The sequence below is a fragment of the Ixodes scapularis genome, unplaced genomic scaffold, assembly GCF_016920785.2.
Source record: "Ixodes scapularis isolate PalLabHiFi unplaced genomic scaffold, ASM1692078v2 PGA_scaffold10__122_contigs__length_95168666, whole genome shotgun sequence".
NCBI lineage: Eukaryota > Metazoa > Arthropoda > Arachnida > Ixodida > Ixodidae > Ixodes > Ixodes scapularis.
Genome location: NW_024609836.1, coordinates 30,158,227 through 30,173,685, shown reverse-complemented (window position 1 = coordinate 30,173,685; position 15,459 = coordinate 30,158,227). Strand labels below are relative to the sequence as shown.

The 15,459-nt window shown below is 47.6% G+C and overlaps 1 protein-coding gene across 1 annotated transcript in view; it reads right to left on the bottom strand.

Moving 5' to 3' along the window:
• LOC120851169 overlaps positions 1-15,459 on the bottom strand; it is a 534,438-nt gene that overhangs the window by 396,098 nt on the left and 122,881 nt on the right. Inside the window, exon 8 of the mRNA XM_042288512.1 lies at positions 12,703-12,840. Coding sequence (XP_042144446.1) covers positions 12,703-12,840 — 138 coding nt within the window. The remainder of the gene's footprint in view (positions 1-12,702; positions 12,841-15,459) is intronic.

The window sequence follows — 15,459 nt, the reverse complement described above, 5'->3', positions numbered from 1 at the left end:
CACATGAAGGCTCCCTAGACTTCGCCTGGTTGTCGGCGTCGTGACAGTGAAGGGGACCCCACCTCAAAACCTTCTGGCCTGTCCTTTTTTTTTTTTTTTTACCTTTTGTTGCGCACGGTTTTTTCTACGAAAAAAAAAGAAGGCGCTTATATTTTTGCCAACGACCGCTCGCCGAGGGGGCAAAAAGGAGAGACAGACACGAACCTGCGTGCACGATTTTTGTGAAACATCTTACAAACATTAATGCGAGTCCATATTATATGAACGAAGACGTTTTAGCGCATTAGAGTTTAGCGAATAGAGATCACATACGCGAGTCGACGTTTAGGCATTTGTAGGGGCGGCAAACTGGGCATCCAAACAGACCGCGCCAGGCGGTCTGTTCAGAACGATAGCAAGGGGTGCTTCGCTATAGTTTGGGGAAAATAATATGAACTCAAGTTCGAGTGTCCATCGCCAAAGGTTCGGCAAGCTCGAAAACAGGACAGCGGCGGCCTTCATTTTATCTATTCGGTTAAATGAACGCCGCCATTCGCTAAAGTGGCATGCGATGAAACGTCGTGGGCCAGGTTTCTCTCGCTAAACCGTCGTTCGATCAGTACAAAATTGTTCTGTGTATTTTATCTTAATAATTATGATCTATGGCAACCAGCCTATCGTTGCCTACCTCACTTTACGTCGTAAAATAGCGCGTTGATGTCACTTTCATAAGAGATACCATAATAACGCAGTACTTCACAGCTGACCGCTGAATCACCCGTCTAATATTTTGTCACGGATTTCATCATATATATGTATAAAGTAGACATTCCAAAACAAGAGCCATCCATTCCCAAAAATTTCAGTGGACTGGAACTACCTTCCCACATCTGTTGCCACAATTGCCACTTACTATATGTTTAAAAATTGCCGTAAATAATCTATACAGCTCAGACTGAGCTCCAAAGTGTACAGCTTTGTTCTGTTCTCTTCTAACTCCCGCTCACCTCTGTAATGCTGATCGCCCTGAGGGTATGTCAGTTAAACAAATAAATAAAAAAAGTAAGTGCCTCGCCTGAAAAACTTCTTAAAGAGGTCGCCTCTTTAAGAAGTTTGCAGCTTGCCGAAGCAATGAAATCTGAGTTTTATTCGAACCCGTTGGTCAGAGTACACCTCATCATTAATTAAACCACTCATTGGATCATTCACCTCAAAGCAATATGTTTACTTCCAAGCGTGTTCGTGTCGCTCAACCTACTTTGAGCGAAATGCAGTCGAGATAACTAATGATGGCGCTCGACTCCACTTTTCTCAGGTTTGAACCAAGGCGAGGCGCGCGACTCACGCGCGCCTCGCGCTCGTTGTTTTACGCCGGGGTTTGGCTGCTCATAGACTCGTATTATAGGTAGCGTACTGTGTTTTCAGAGTTCATGTTTGAATAGAATCGGAGCGTGTTTTTAGGAGTTTATTTTGTAGCGTATTCTACACTGGCCGAGGTTGAGCAGTTGCGCGTCGCTTCTGGCGAGCCGTGCTGCGTATGCGCGAGGAGCAGTGACGTCACACGTGTCAGCACCGACTGGCCTACCTTCAAACTTTACCACAGTTCGACTAAACATCTGTTGGACAAAGAGTCAATCATTTGCTAAAGTCCGACGGGGCGGTGTTCGCGAATATAATAGACTCGGAAACTTGATGGGACGCAAGTTCTTGAAGCGGGAATCTCTACGAAGCGTTTTATTAGAGGACAGGGTCTTCTAGTTTCACCCCTTGACATTGCTTTCAGTCAGGATGGCACGCGCTGTGCAATTGATTGGGAGCTAGTGCGCCACTTTCCGCGAGAACACCAGTAATGCAGGCGGCTGCTACCAACGGAGAAAACTGCGAATGACAAGGTCTAAAGTATCCAGACTAAAAAATGAATTTCCTAACGTTATACTCACATGACGTGACGTGAGCATGTAAAACGTGGTGCTCAGTGGCACCTCATTTCACATCGTTTTTCCACTATATTTTATACACCAACTCATGTTTACAAACAAACTGGAGCGCTCCTAGCCGACGCCACCGGCGCCGCGCATGCGCGATGGGGTGTGGGAAAGAAGCTCGCCGCGTCGCCGATAAACAAACCATTGAATTGCGTTGTTGTCGGCGGTGGTGTGACTCCAACGCAGGTTTCTGCGTTGGAATTGTTGATTCTACGTCTTCCTGGGCAATGCCTGACTACTTGAGCAGCCTCAGCGAAATTACTGAGGCTCGCTATACCACAAACCTTCGCGTGAATAATGTGACATGCGGCGATTCATTCCGCGTGGACGCCGCAGAGGGTACGCTAAAGCCTGATTCGCATGATGAAATTTCGGTCGCATTTTCAGTCATGACGTCGCTCGGGTTACAACAGCGTGAACCGTAGCTGAGATGTTCAACATCGATACTGAAAATCGCAAGCAGAATCGGACCAAGTGAATGAGGCATAACAAGTCGTTGATGGTCACTGGTAACAACGATCACCATCTCCTTGTATCCACTGTTTACATCGAGCCTGCTTACCAATTTTCAAACTTAAGTATTTTGAGGCCTGCACTCACTTCTTATCGTAAGTACCGGGCCAACATTTGGTCCACGGGCCGGTGTCGTCTAAAAGAGCAGACGACGAGCAGAAGCGTTTGAAAGAGCAGACGACAGTTCGAGCGATCAGGCGGCCGTTCGATCTTGAAGACGCACTGAACGTCCGCATGCAGGCGGTCCCAACAACTTGGCGGTATTCCCGCTTTTATGACGGAACAAAACAAATAAATCTGATGACAACAAGTATCCGTGAATTTAACCCAAACTGCTTCCCGCCCAAGCAATCGTGGTCCGACGGCGACTGGTTTTCTATTTTCGCGGCACATATCCACGTTCTCGGACGAACCGAGCACATGAAAACTGATCTTCAAACCTTTCTCGACTCTTTTGGTGCAGCCCCAGTCGCGGCGTTTTGACGAGAAGGCAAGTTTTTGTCAGGTTTTTTTTTAATACAACCCTAGAATACACGTCTCACATAGGGACTTCCGCCTTCAGCCCCAGACCGGAAGTGCGCCCGACGCGCGACCATCGCGCCGTGACGTAACAGAGATGAGTTCGTTGGTTCGTGTATAGCCAGAACATAATTTCGGCGACATATTCGCCTATACATGAACTCATCTCTGTTACGTCACGGCGCGGTGGTGGCGCGTCGGGCGTAACAGAGATGCTCCTCAATACAAAAACCAAAAGGCTCCTTAAAACCAAAACCGACAGACTCCACACGTAACCCGTAACAAAAAAGAACAGGTCACAACGAGTCGACAAAGGACGTAAGGAAAAAGCCGAACAGCGAACTTTTCCCTACACTTGGCAAGGTCAAACTTTGTACCTACAGGTTGCCTCAAGCTTGAAACACAAAAGCTTACCCCAAGCTTGAAACACAAAAGCACTAATCACAAACGAGCGTGTTGGGGACGAATTAAGTAAGTGCTTATACTTCCTTTACACGTCTAAGAAACTAGGGAGTTTTCTGTGTTGTTCCAATAATTCCTGTAAGGATACCCGATACTCCTCTGTCGTTTTTGTGCATGCATAGTATCGTTATTGGGTATCGTTACTGAGCACAAAAACCGTCTAAAAGAACTCCCTACCGTTTATTGTTTTTCTAGTGAAATTAAAGACGACGTTAGCAAGGAGAAGCAAGCTAACTAACCTCGAAAGGAAGGGAAACAGAGGTCGTCTTCGCTCCCTCAGCTCCTCTTGATAACCGGTGATTTCTTCAAGCAGACAGAGCCAGTGAGGACGCCTTCAGCGAACATCAGACATAGTCTTTGAGATGAATAGAGGCAGGTTCTTAATTTTGTTTTTGTTACAAAAGAAGGGTCATTTTGAAACAAGGTCTGGTGGGAAATGCAAGATGGGAGGACGGGTAAACAGCTCGTCCACACTTCTAGACGGAGAACACAGCCTGTCAGAAAAAATGGTCATGGCCGGCTCATCTGACAAAAAGGTGCAATGCCAGGCTCTAAAGAGCGTGGGAAAGTAAAAGCTCTTTGAGTGAACCGACGATACGTGCCCCAGAACAGCCCAGCGACGTGCATGAAAAACGTTTAAAGGAACGCGGCAAGCCCGGTTCAATAGTTTTCCATGTTTTAAAAATAACAGGCTTATTCAGCTCTTTGCGCACCTCGTGTGTTTGTTTACCCCTCAGACGCTCTGATGTACCGCTATTTACACCTCGTTTTGACCAATGACGGCGCGCGCTTTTCTGTCTCGTCTTCGCGCGTTCTGTGCGCGCCCTTTATGTTTCCCGCTGATTGTTGTGATATTCTTCGTATTTACTTCTTTTCAATGGGTCATGATAACGTTCGCAAGCGCGGAAGACACGTGTTGGTAACCCTACTTGCACGTCGTATAAACACTTACTTCGAATTTGACTTCGACCTCGACCGCGCACCTTGTTTTTCATTGGTAGCCTGCTTGCAACAGAAGGATGACGGTGATGACAACGCAATCGCGGTTTGCTTGTGGTCCTGTGTGATGGGCTCTCACTTCCGATCGAAGTGAGAGCCATTCGTATCGCTCCGACGCTGTTGAAAAAACTCAGCAGACCTTTGAATGAGTCACTTGCTCAGGAAAATAATGAGGAGACGAATGTCTAAGCGCTTATGTAAGAAGAGTGGTCTCGATTTCAAATGAAAAGCACTCCAGTAAAATGTGACCGATATGGTTCGTATGCAAAACTAGCTAGCAGAAAAAAATAGATAAATTCAGAAATGGGACGGACTATCTGTCTCCCCCCTTAGAAAAGATTTATGTCATTTTATCAAAAATCTTTGAACACTCGTACTCCGCCTTCGCGTTCGAAGCGCTGTTCACGGAGTAAGGCTAGGCTGCTTAGTGGATTGAGTTTCGCCACGTGTTCGTCGCATATTTTTTGATGGGGTCCGGCTTTTACAGACAAGTATCGTGCCAGTAGCTGACTTTTGCTCAAATAAACAGAAACAAAAACCCCTCTAGTCAATATTCACGTTCAACGGAGATCGAAGAACTCTGATCGTATTCCTAGAATTCAAGAACTCAGGCATATGCACGACTGTGATGAAACCTATTATCGGCAACAGCAAGCGAAGTCCCCCACCTAAACGCCTGAGAGCACGTAAAATTCTCTGCGCCTGTTATCGCAACGGACAGGTCCGCGCGCTTGTTAGGAAAGGTGAGCGACAAACCGTGATGCCAATCGGCTGCTTCCTCACATTTTTAAAATTATCATAATTCTCTGGCATATGGATAAAGCCCGTAAACTTTCGTGATTTTTCTAGAATAGAGTCAAGCCTTCCCGAGATCTTAGATGCTAAATAGCGTTTGAAAAAATCCGGAAGCGGCCGAAACAGATCAAATCCGGCGCACGCTTTTTCGTGTGGACGGATAAAAACGAGCGTATGCCGCATATTACCAGCATCAGAATATCTGTAAGCATTATTAAGCGAGAGCGAGAAAACAAACATTGTATACTCGGTTAGGGTCACACCAGTACTCGCATAAAAGCTCCAGGAAGACGGTTTTATTTGTGTTTCCTTGAGGGGTGCGCGCACGCACGCGCTTACAAAAGACAAAAACATGGGCGCACGGACGCACGCAGATGCAATCAACGCGAAGAGAAACCCTCCCGTGGCTGAATAGCACAGTGGCAAAACGACACCTTCCCCGGCCCCCCACACACAATGACACACACAGACACACACACCGAAAGGAGGAGCCGCCAAGCCGCGCCGCGTAAACGGAACCCCACGGCCATGCAGGAGGCTCAAACGTCTGCCGCGCACAGACAAAGCCCCCCTAACGTTCGCTAAGCTGCACGTGTACTACGCGACGTGGGTACGCACGCCCGCAGTATCGGGGCAGAAGAGCGGAGGCCCGCCAAACTCGTTGGAGTCGCCGCTAAGTCTGTGCCGGTCCAAACATCCCCCCCCCCTCCCCCCCAATCCCCATCTGGGAAGCGCTGGTGCCGCTTCGTCTGCAATACACAGTCCCTTCCCCATTTCCGATTTCGCGCTTAAGCTGCGCACAGTCGCACACGCAAAATGTCACATCCTCTCTCAAAGTCCTCCAAAGCAAACGCCCCTGCAGTTGCTTCCCCCAAACGTTACCAGACCACCCCTACGAATCTCGTTCTGGCCTCTAACAGAAGTTCCTTCCAAGTTTCTGCTCCGTCTACACTCTATACTAACCGCCACAGCATGTTTGTGCGTGTAAGGGCACCAACATGCTGCAGACACTACCAAATGTCAAGTCGGCTATCAGTCGCCAAGAGTACGCACACGCAAGCAAATCCATACCGACATCTCCAGAGTCCTGACTCCTAGTTCACGAACTCAGTCCCCATCACATCACAAATTCAGTTCACGAATTCATTCACCATCTCATCACGTATATACCAGAGTCACGAAGTCCTTCACCACTGCATCACGGGTGCGTCAGAGTTCACGAGGTCACTCCCCGTCACATCGCGGCTCCTTCCGAGTTCATGAAGTCACTCCCCTTCGCATCACGACTCGTTCCGCGTTCACGAAGTCACATCCACTTCACATCACGGCTTCTTCCGAGTTCACGGAGTCACGCCTGTTCACATCACGACTCCTTTCGCGTTCACGAAGTCACATCCCCTTCACATCACGGGTTCTTTCGCGTTCACGGAGTCACGCCCATTCACAACACGACTCCTTCCGCATTCACGAAGTCACATCCCCTTCACATCACGACTTGGTCCGAGTTCACGAAGTCATTCACAGACCTTCACCATGACGCGGTGAGCGTGAGTGAGTGTGAGTGAGCGAGTTCGTGAGTGACTTCGTCGAGGTATGATCAGCTGTGGTAGAACCAGAAACTAGCTGAGATCTAGTATAGTCGACTCTCAATAGTAGTTCAAACTCTCTTAATTCAAACTTGCGAATAATTCAATCTAACATGCAGATCCTATTCAATGTATCTCTATGAAAGGAAACTCCTGATTATTCAAACAAAGTTTTGGCCCCCCTCGAGTATGAATTAACGAGATTCAAATGTATTAGCTCCACTGCATGCTGCATTGTGGTCTAGGGCACCATCTACCAGCTGGAGTGGAATGGTGACACTTTGCAAACTGCATGGGAGACTTTTCTGTAATGGAGGGTGGCAGGTTGGAAGGGGGGCATGTGATCATGCTAGAATCATTGACGACAGCAATTTTAGGCCTGTAGGTTCATCTGCTGGGACTTCAGCACATTAGATGAAGCTGGTGGACCGAAGCCAAAGGTGGCTTTGGTCTTCGGTGACTTCAGCCCACCAGATGAAGCTGGTGGACCGAAGCCACAGGTGGCAGTTCGGCATCGATGAGGACATCGCAGCCAAGGTTGGCAAATTAAATACATCAGGGAGCTCCCAATTTCGTCAAGCACATGCCCTGGTCTTTTCCTGAACCAGGTACACACTTGCATGAATATAACGCGACCACGAATATAACACGGGGGCAGGCTTTTGATGCCCTCAAAAAGAAACAGAAATAATATTACTCGGGGGCATAGCAGAAGTGAAAAGGCAATGGAAATCAAAGAAATATCAGTTTATGTTTTGACCGCACTCATCCTCACTGCTCAGGTCCTTCCATTTAGAATCCACTTGACCACTAAGCATTAGCAATACGCAGCAGCATGGCGCCACTTGTCTGGTAGTTCCTGTCTAGTAGTTCCTTTTTCTTTGGCGTGAGCTCCTTGGCAGCCCACAAGCAAAGCAAGGCACCAAGCAGAAGCACCAACACACAAACACCAGACCGCTCCAGAGCAGAAACTAAAAAATGCGCAGGCAGAAAAAAAGACTGCTGGACCCGATACACAATCAGTCATTCATGTTCTGGTCAATGCGTGGCTTGCGTTGACTTGACCTGGCCTGGCTTGGCTCAGCTTGAATTGGCCGGTGCCCGCATTTTCGCGTGACGCGTTGCATTTCTGCAGCGTGCTTTTCGGCACGCGTTGTACAATCACAAAAGCGACAAAAATTATTTTTATGTTTTCTATTCCCCCTTCAGGTGGCCCAATAGCTAACAAATTCCCTCCCACACCCCCACTTCTTTTCCCACCCGATCTCTTGCATTGGGATGGAGGATGGCTTTCTCCAGACTCGCGTGCCTCGTGGATGAACTCAATCTTGAATATAACGCGACGTGCGTTTTGGAGCGCGTAATTTCGAAAAAAGACTCGCGTTCTATTCGTGCAAATACGGTACGTCTCGATCGCCTCCATATCAATTCTGAAGGCCTGTTTCGACGGATGCACCTTTTGGTACTTGTGGACGCTTCTTCCAAGTAAGTATGGTACATGGGGCCATCACCTTCAGCCAAGTTGATGGCTGCATGCCTGCAATTTATATTTGCAAGACATGGGTCAATTGCCTGTCAGATACGCTTGTGAGCATCAAAGGGCCTGCATTTCCAAGTGCACTGTTCTAGATGTTGCTGGCTCTTAAAGGGATACTCCACCGATTTTTTGAGCTACCTCAACTAACTATATTTTCTGACTCCCCGGCCTTCAGCCTTTCCGGTATGCTATTTAGCATCGCGAAATTCATAATAGGTATTGTGAAATCGGCAAATGAAAATGGTACAAAAACCAATATTCAAATATTCGCGCACTTTTCAGTGCCGTGACGTCAGTGGCAGGCAGGCTTGCCAGTCGAGCAAGTCGTCTAAAAATAGAATATGCCAATCATTTTTTCTGTGCTGGAGCGCGGATACGGGAGCGAGCTTCCAAAGCACTCATTTGACACCATGAAACTGCTTCAAATCCGTTGGGAACAACTTCTGTAGTCCAAAAAGTTAACCCCTGCCTTCCACTGACGTCACTTTTTCATTGTTGCCAGTAGAGACTTTCAGTTTGAAAAACATGGTGAAGACCAAAACTGTAAATTCAATAACTTCGCGAAAAAACAATATTTTGACCTAATATTTGGGATACTATTTTAGCAATGTTTGTTGGTTAGTTTAGCAAAATTTCAAGCAAATCGGAGACAATGAAAAAAACGGTGGAGTATCCCTTTAATAGGGTGAGGCTGTCACGGGTGCGCCACTAGGTGGGAAAAGAAGGAGAAGGGAACTAGTGGGGTGTTTTGAATAAGCTAGAGCATTCGGGCTGGGCGGCGCACCGAGCCAGAAAACGAGGTCTTGGCGACACTCCGAGCCAGGGAACGAGTTCCCGGTGACGCACTGAGCCAGGGAACGAGGTCTCGGTGACGCACTGAGCCAAGCAACGAGGTCTCGGCGACGCACCGAGCCAGAAAACAAGGTCTCAGCGACGCACCGAGCCACGGAACGAGGTCTCGGCGACGCACCGAGCAAGCCTCGGCTACGCTCCGAAGAACGGGACTCGCGGCCTGGGACATCGGTCCGCAAGTTCAGCCTCCGAGCGTTGAGTACCCAGCCAACAACCACGAGGAAGTGTTTGTGAGTGACTCAAGCGGGGACTTACCACTGAGACTGGGGACTTATTGACGGTATTGTTAAGCGTCATAATGGTTGCCTGCCACTACTTCTAGTTATTCTTTTAATGTGAAAGCATTAACTGTCCCATGGAGCGAGCCGACGTCATCAGTTTGAAGCGCAAAAACGGCCCCTAGTTTCCCTGATCCCAAAGGTCCGATTGGCTGGCGTGCAGCGACGAGGCTCCCATTAGCCGCTGCACGTGTCAGTTTCAACGGCCGACACCAGATGGCGCTGCCTGTCCGTGCAGCCAGCGCGCCCATAAAACTAACCGCCGAGACCCCACGCCACTACGGGCCCCGTGCCGGTTAAAACGTGCACGTTGGCGTGCGCTCGGAGGCTTCTACTTGTCTCGCCACCGACCAACATGCTGTCGCCTCCATCATCCACATCGTAGGCGGTGCTTCTGCTCATCTCGCCGACGACGGAAATGGCGCCGAATCTAGCATCCACATCGTCGCCGGTGCTTCTGCCACAACTCGAAAACATTACTCACGCCACAAAACTCCTCGGATCACCCCGCGGCATTGCACTGAACACTCATGCTTTCGCATTCACAACCCATCAGTGCTTAGGTGCCTTCAAACTTTTTCTTTTTTCAATTCGTCTGCTGTTGTAAGACAGGGTACTTTGTAGACTCTAACCAATTTCTTCAATGTGCCCGGCGTTCTTCTGTTGTAAATATATATTCCTTTATTCTCATCCTCCACTGGCCTTCTTGGCCTTCTTGTCTTTACTGCCTCCGCATTCCTCCCCGGCGTGACAGAGACCAACACCGATTCCGCTATATAATGCAGCACCCAACTGTGCTGTCTAAAGAGTAGTCCTGAGAGCGAAAGGGAAGCTTGAGAAAACAACCTGGGAATTTTTAGTGTTTTGATTTTGAGGCTGCCAGATGACATAGCATAGGGACCACGGTATAAGATTTATATAGTGTAAACACCGCACGCCTCGCAGCTGCCACATAAAGTTCCTCTTCTTGACATAGTTGTGTGCGGCGCCATCAGATGGCTCCTTGACATGCGGCTAATGGCAGCCTGTCGCAGGCCTGCGGTTTCCCATGCTTCTTTATAGGACATTTGCCTGTTTTTAAAGCCCTTTCCTGAGCGTGTCAAGTCATGTAAAACTTAGTATTTGAGCTATGTGTGTTGTTTAGACACTGTTTCGACACTGATCCTAGCTTGGTGCCTCAACAGCGGCCATAACAGTTTTTTTAATGCGTTGAAGCGGAGAGATCTCTGGCGCGGTGTTCAAGTGAGCATCCATTAAGGTCAGAGCAGACGCTCTGAGCAAAACGAGCATGTGTCCGGATAAACAATATGGAAATTTTACACTTTTTTTTTCCCCAGTAGCACCGTCTGGATGGTAGAGACGCAGTTTTCTAAGGCTACTCGGGTGTGCACCAACAGGACTTTATCTGGTCGGTCGTGCCACAGCATTCGCTGTGCCGTGTGTCGTCCCCTACATATATCCTGCACTTTGATGGGGACACAGCATGCGGCCACCATGAAGACCACCTGTAGCATTAAATTGGGAAAGCAGAGGGGCAGCCGATGGCCGCAGTTGAGGGCACGATGCAGAAACCATGGACACCTATTTAACAGCGTCTGGAGGAAGCAGATGTGGCGGCTTCGGTGGTGCCCAGCAAATGGGAAAGTGACGTCCCTCCAGGCTTTTAAGCGGTGCCAGTGTTTATTGACGACCAGGAAAGCAACATATCCGTCCAAGTGTCGACACAGCAGTGCTATAGCCTCCGGCTATTCGAAGGTGGGCTAGGATCTGACAAGTCGTAGGGTGCAACACATGGAGTGCAATTCGCCTCAACGATGAAACATTTGAGGAGGGGAGAGGGGTGCAAACAATATCACAGCAGGAGCTAGCGTCAAGCAGGGGGCCACCAGGGGACACAACAATGAACATTGTTTCAAGTGGCAAAAGACATTGTGGACCACTCATTTATAACAAAGTCGGTCCACTAGTATCGTGCAAATATTTGTTTACTCATTTATAACAAAGTCGGTCCACTAGTATCGTGCAAATATTTGTTTACTCATAACAAGTCCACTGATATATTACGTATCTCATACGCCCTTCCATGCGATATTGAAAATGCATTCACAAAAAAGCAACAAAATATATCACACAGACCTGCGAGAAAAAAAGTTCTCACAATCCTTGCAGTTGCTCGTCAAAGTGAAGAAACAACAGAAGTAGGTTCAGGCATCACTGGCATTGCAGCATCCGAATTCAGGGTTGCAAAGTTTGCCATCAGCCAGCCAACCGGCAGACTGAGAGCAGAGCACGGAACTACGACAGCAGTAACCACTAGTACCGCGGTTTTCAGGACCGTGATATATTCCAAGAACTGCCACAATGCAAAAATATATGATTCCCTCAGGCAGAGATCCAGCAGACAAACTAAAGATGCGGTGAATGCACCAGCTGAAAGGCATTTCAGCGATCAATGTTCCAAAACATAGGACCGACTGAAGCCACTAAATAGCTACGGTTAGAATAGAGACACTCAATTGCTCTATTGTCTTGTGGGTGCAGCCATTTTGTAGACTAGCAGGCGCAATAGACCATACACACCCCATCGTTTCGTTTCACGCACTATGGCAATTCAACGTATGCGTGAATGGCCCCGTAAATAGATGCCGCGGTTCACGCTGGCTTAGCATTTTGCGACTTCGGAAAGCAAAAAAAGCAGGACAAAAATGAAACAGGGTCGTATCGGCCTCACAATGTGTTCGCTCCTTTTTTTTTTTGTACTCTCAACTTGCAGTGCGTGAGAAAGTAGGAACTGAGCCGCTTCCAGGACGTATGGATTGTGCAAGTTGGCCGCAAGAGCATGTCCAAACGGCCCCACAATTTTTCACGCCTCGCAATGCAAGTGCTGTCGAATAAAGGCCTTGTGGAGACTTTCTTGGCTTTATAAATGGTGCCAAGAAGCTCAGGCAATATCAGTTTGCTCTGTCACAAACTATTTTAAAATTTCTGAAGGACGAAAAGCATACATTTCCCACGATTTTGGATAAAGTTTGAGACAGCCCGCAACAATGATTTTAAGAAACAAGATGGCTGAAGTGTCGCTTCTCTGGAGCGTGGCTTGTTTTAGTGGCTGCAGGATACCGACAGCGGAGGTGACGAAGGATCCGCCGTGCGACAAACGGGCCCAGACAAAGAAAAAATCCAAGCATGCCGCTCACCCAGAGTTGTCCGGATCGATGCTCGAGAAGATTCCGGACTCCCAAACCGGTGCCGCGGCTCCAGTCACGGGTTGCTCCGGCATTGTGTCATCTGCTGCTGAGGCGTCTTTGCTGAAGCCAGTGGCGCTGCGGCCTCGACTGTGGAGTGAAACGGCAGGGACCATCAGTGTAGCACAGCGTTTCACGTGTTCCCACATATTCTGGATCTCACTCCAGAGTGAAGCTTCCCAGCTAAAAATTCCCATTAGATCCAATTGGCATTCCAACTGGTATTAATTGGAACCAATTAGTTTTAGTAGGTTCCAACTGGAAACACACTGGCCAATGGGTCTCACCAATTGGAATTATTTTTCCACTTGGAACCCATATGGGTTCCCAATGGTTACCATTGGTTCCCATTGGGAGTGACCAATTGGTTGTCTGAAAGCCTAATTGGTACCACTGGGAATTTTCCAACTGGAGCCTGATGGGTTTTTTTAAACTTAGGGCAAGGTTTCTCATGTGGGGTTCCCAGGAAAACCCAAGGCCGGTTTGCCAATCAATGTGGGTATCTCTCCCACTGGTTAATTCACCTGCAAGAGGAATTTTGAGGTCACGTCACCAGCTTTGTGGGGACAAGAAACTAAAGGTACGTACCGTTCCAGCCAAAGTCCGATTTTGCGTGCAGAAAAATGGTGAAGAGGCTTGAAATACTTAAAATCGAAGGAATAAAACATGGAGGACAAGCACAGGACAACCACATTCTTTCAGTGGTTGTGAAGGAACGTGGTTGTCTAGTGCTTGTACTCCGTGTTTTATTCTTTCAATTTTAAGTATTCATGTTCAACTCGCTCACTTTTACCAGGCTTGAAGTGCAAGTGAAATTAACCACATTCGTGTACTTTAGGAGCGGCATGTAAAGTTATTTCTGGGGAAGTTCGGTTAATCGAGAATTAAAGAAAACAACAGGCAAGGCTTACGTCTGCTGAGCGGAACCAGCTGGAACACTAGGTACTCTCTTCCCATGGAGCTGGTCACGTGACCCAAAAATACCTCTTGTGGGTGAGTTAACCACCAAAAGAGATACCCGCACTGATCAGAAAACCACCCCTGAGATTTATCAAAGCACCCTCAAGCATTCCCCAAGGAGCAGAATTTCTTAGGCCGTCCCCACCCCTAAGTATAATGCTCCTCCTGTTTAAGCATATTTTATGAAGATTTGAGCCATCCATTGCAGCTGAAAATTCCCACTAGGTTCCAATTAGAATTTTCCCAATTGGTACAGATTAGGTTTTCGGACAACCAACTGGTCAGTGTCCGTGGGAACCAATAAGAACCAATTGGAACCCATTACGCCCTTCCTGCCTACCTCATCCTTCCTTCCTTGTTGTTTTGCGCTATTTTATTCATGATAAAACCCATTCAGGTTCCAAATGAAAATATGAGGGGTGATCAAAAAGTTCCGGGACTGATTTTGTAGCGTAGAAAGTGAGGGCAGTACATTGATGCGTGCTCGGCAGTCGAAGGAAGGAACCTTCGTGTCTCATTAAACCAAAGGGCGTCGCTCTGTGAACATTTGGAGCTGCGCTACACTAGTTTGTTTGACCACATGCACGAGCATGATGGCATTGTTTCCATACACTGCAAACCAAGGCAAGAACAAACATCATTTTTACGTCAAGCTCAGAAAACATAAAACAGAGACCTCTAAAATGATTTAGAAAGCTTATGTAAAAAAAAAAGTGAGGTGTGCGAGGCATTTTGAGCGGCACTTGCGCCTCAAGAATGGCAGAACGTCACCGAAATCAAAGAGCGGTCGAATAAAGTCGCCCTACCGCTCTTTGTCTTCAAGCGATGTTCTGCCGTTCCTGAAGCACGACTCGCGAGTGCCACATAAAAAACCTAGCGAAATTCATTGCTTTTTTACACAAGCCTGCTGAATCCTATCGAAGGTCTCTGCTTTACATTTGTCGAGTTTGACGCAAAATTGATGTTCGCTCTCGCTCTGGTTTGTAGTCTATAGTAAAATCGCCATTGTGCCCATGCACGTGGTCACGGAAACTCGTGAAACGCAGCTGCAAATGTTCACAGAGCGGCACCCTTTGGTATAACGAGACACGGAGGTCCCTTCCTTCGACTGCTGAGCGCGCATCACTGTGCTGCCCTCTCCTTTTACGCTACAAAATCAGTCCCAGAACTTCCTGATTACACCTCGTATACTAATTCTAATTGACAGACCAATTGGCCAGTGTGCTTCCAGGGAATCTTCAGCTGCACATATGCAACAAACATTCCCAATGTGTGCATTATTATTTACAAAGTGTGTGGGCACCTGCACTGCTTTACTGCATGAACGCCAAAATCAGGAGCGGTTACGATCAGCTGCCATTAAAAGGGCTAGGCAGTCCTCGAGTTCGAGAACCCCATCCCCGAGTGTTCAGAAACCTACACTAATGTCACTTTACCTGTGTCATTATGTTATGGCCCATGGGAGTAGCTCAAATCTACTCAATAGACCTTTTTCCGAATTACACAAGCACAAAAAAAAATACTGGGAACGTAGGTATGAACACTGCACATGCTGGGCTTTGCAGCTGTAACTGTTTGAAAACAAAAATCTGAAACAAATTGCACGTTGCACGTGGATCTCCAAATGCTTTATTTTGGTTATTTATTTAAAATTTTTTGTATAAGGAAGGCAAGCGCGTGTAGTGCACATACCTACGTTCCTTAGCATTCTTTGTGATGCTTGGGTAATTTAGCAAAAGGTCTATTAAG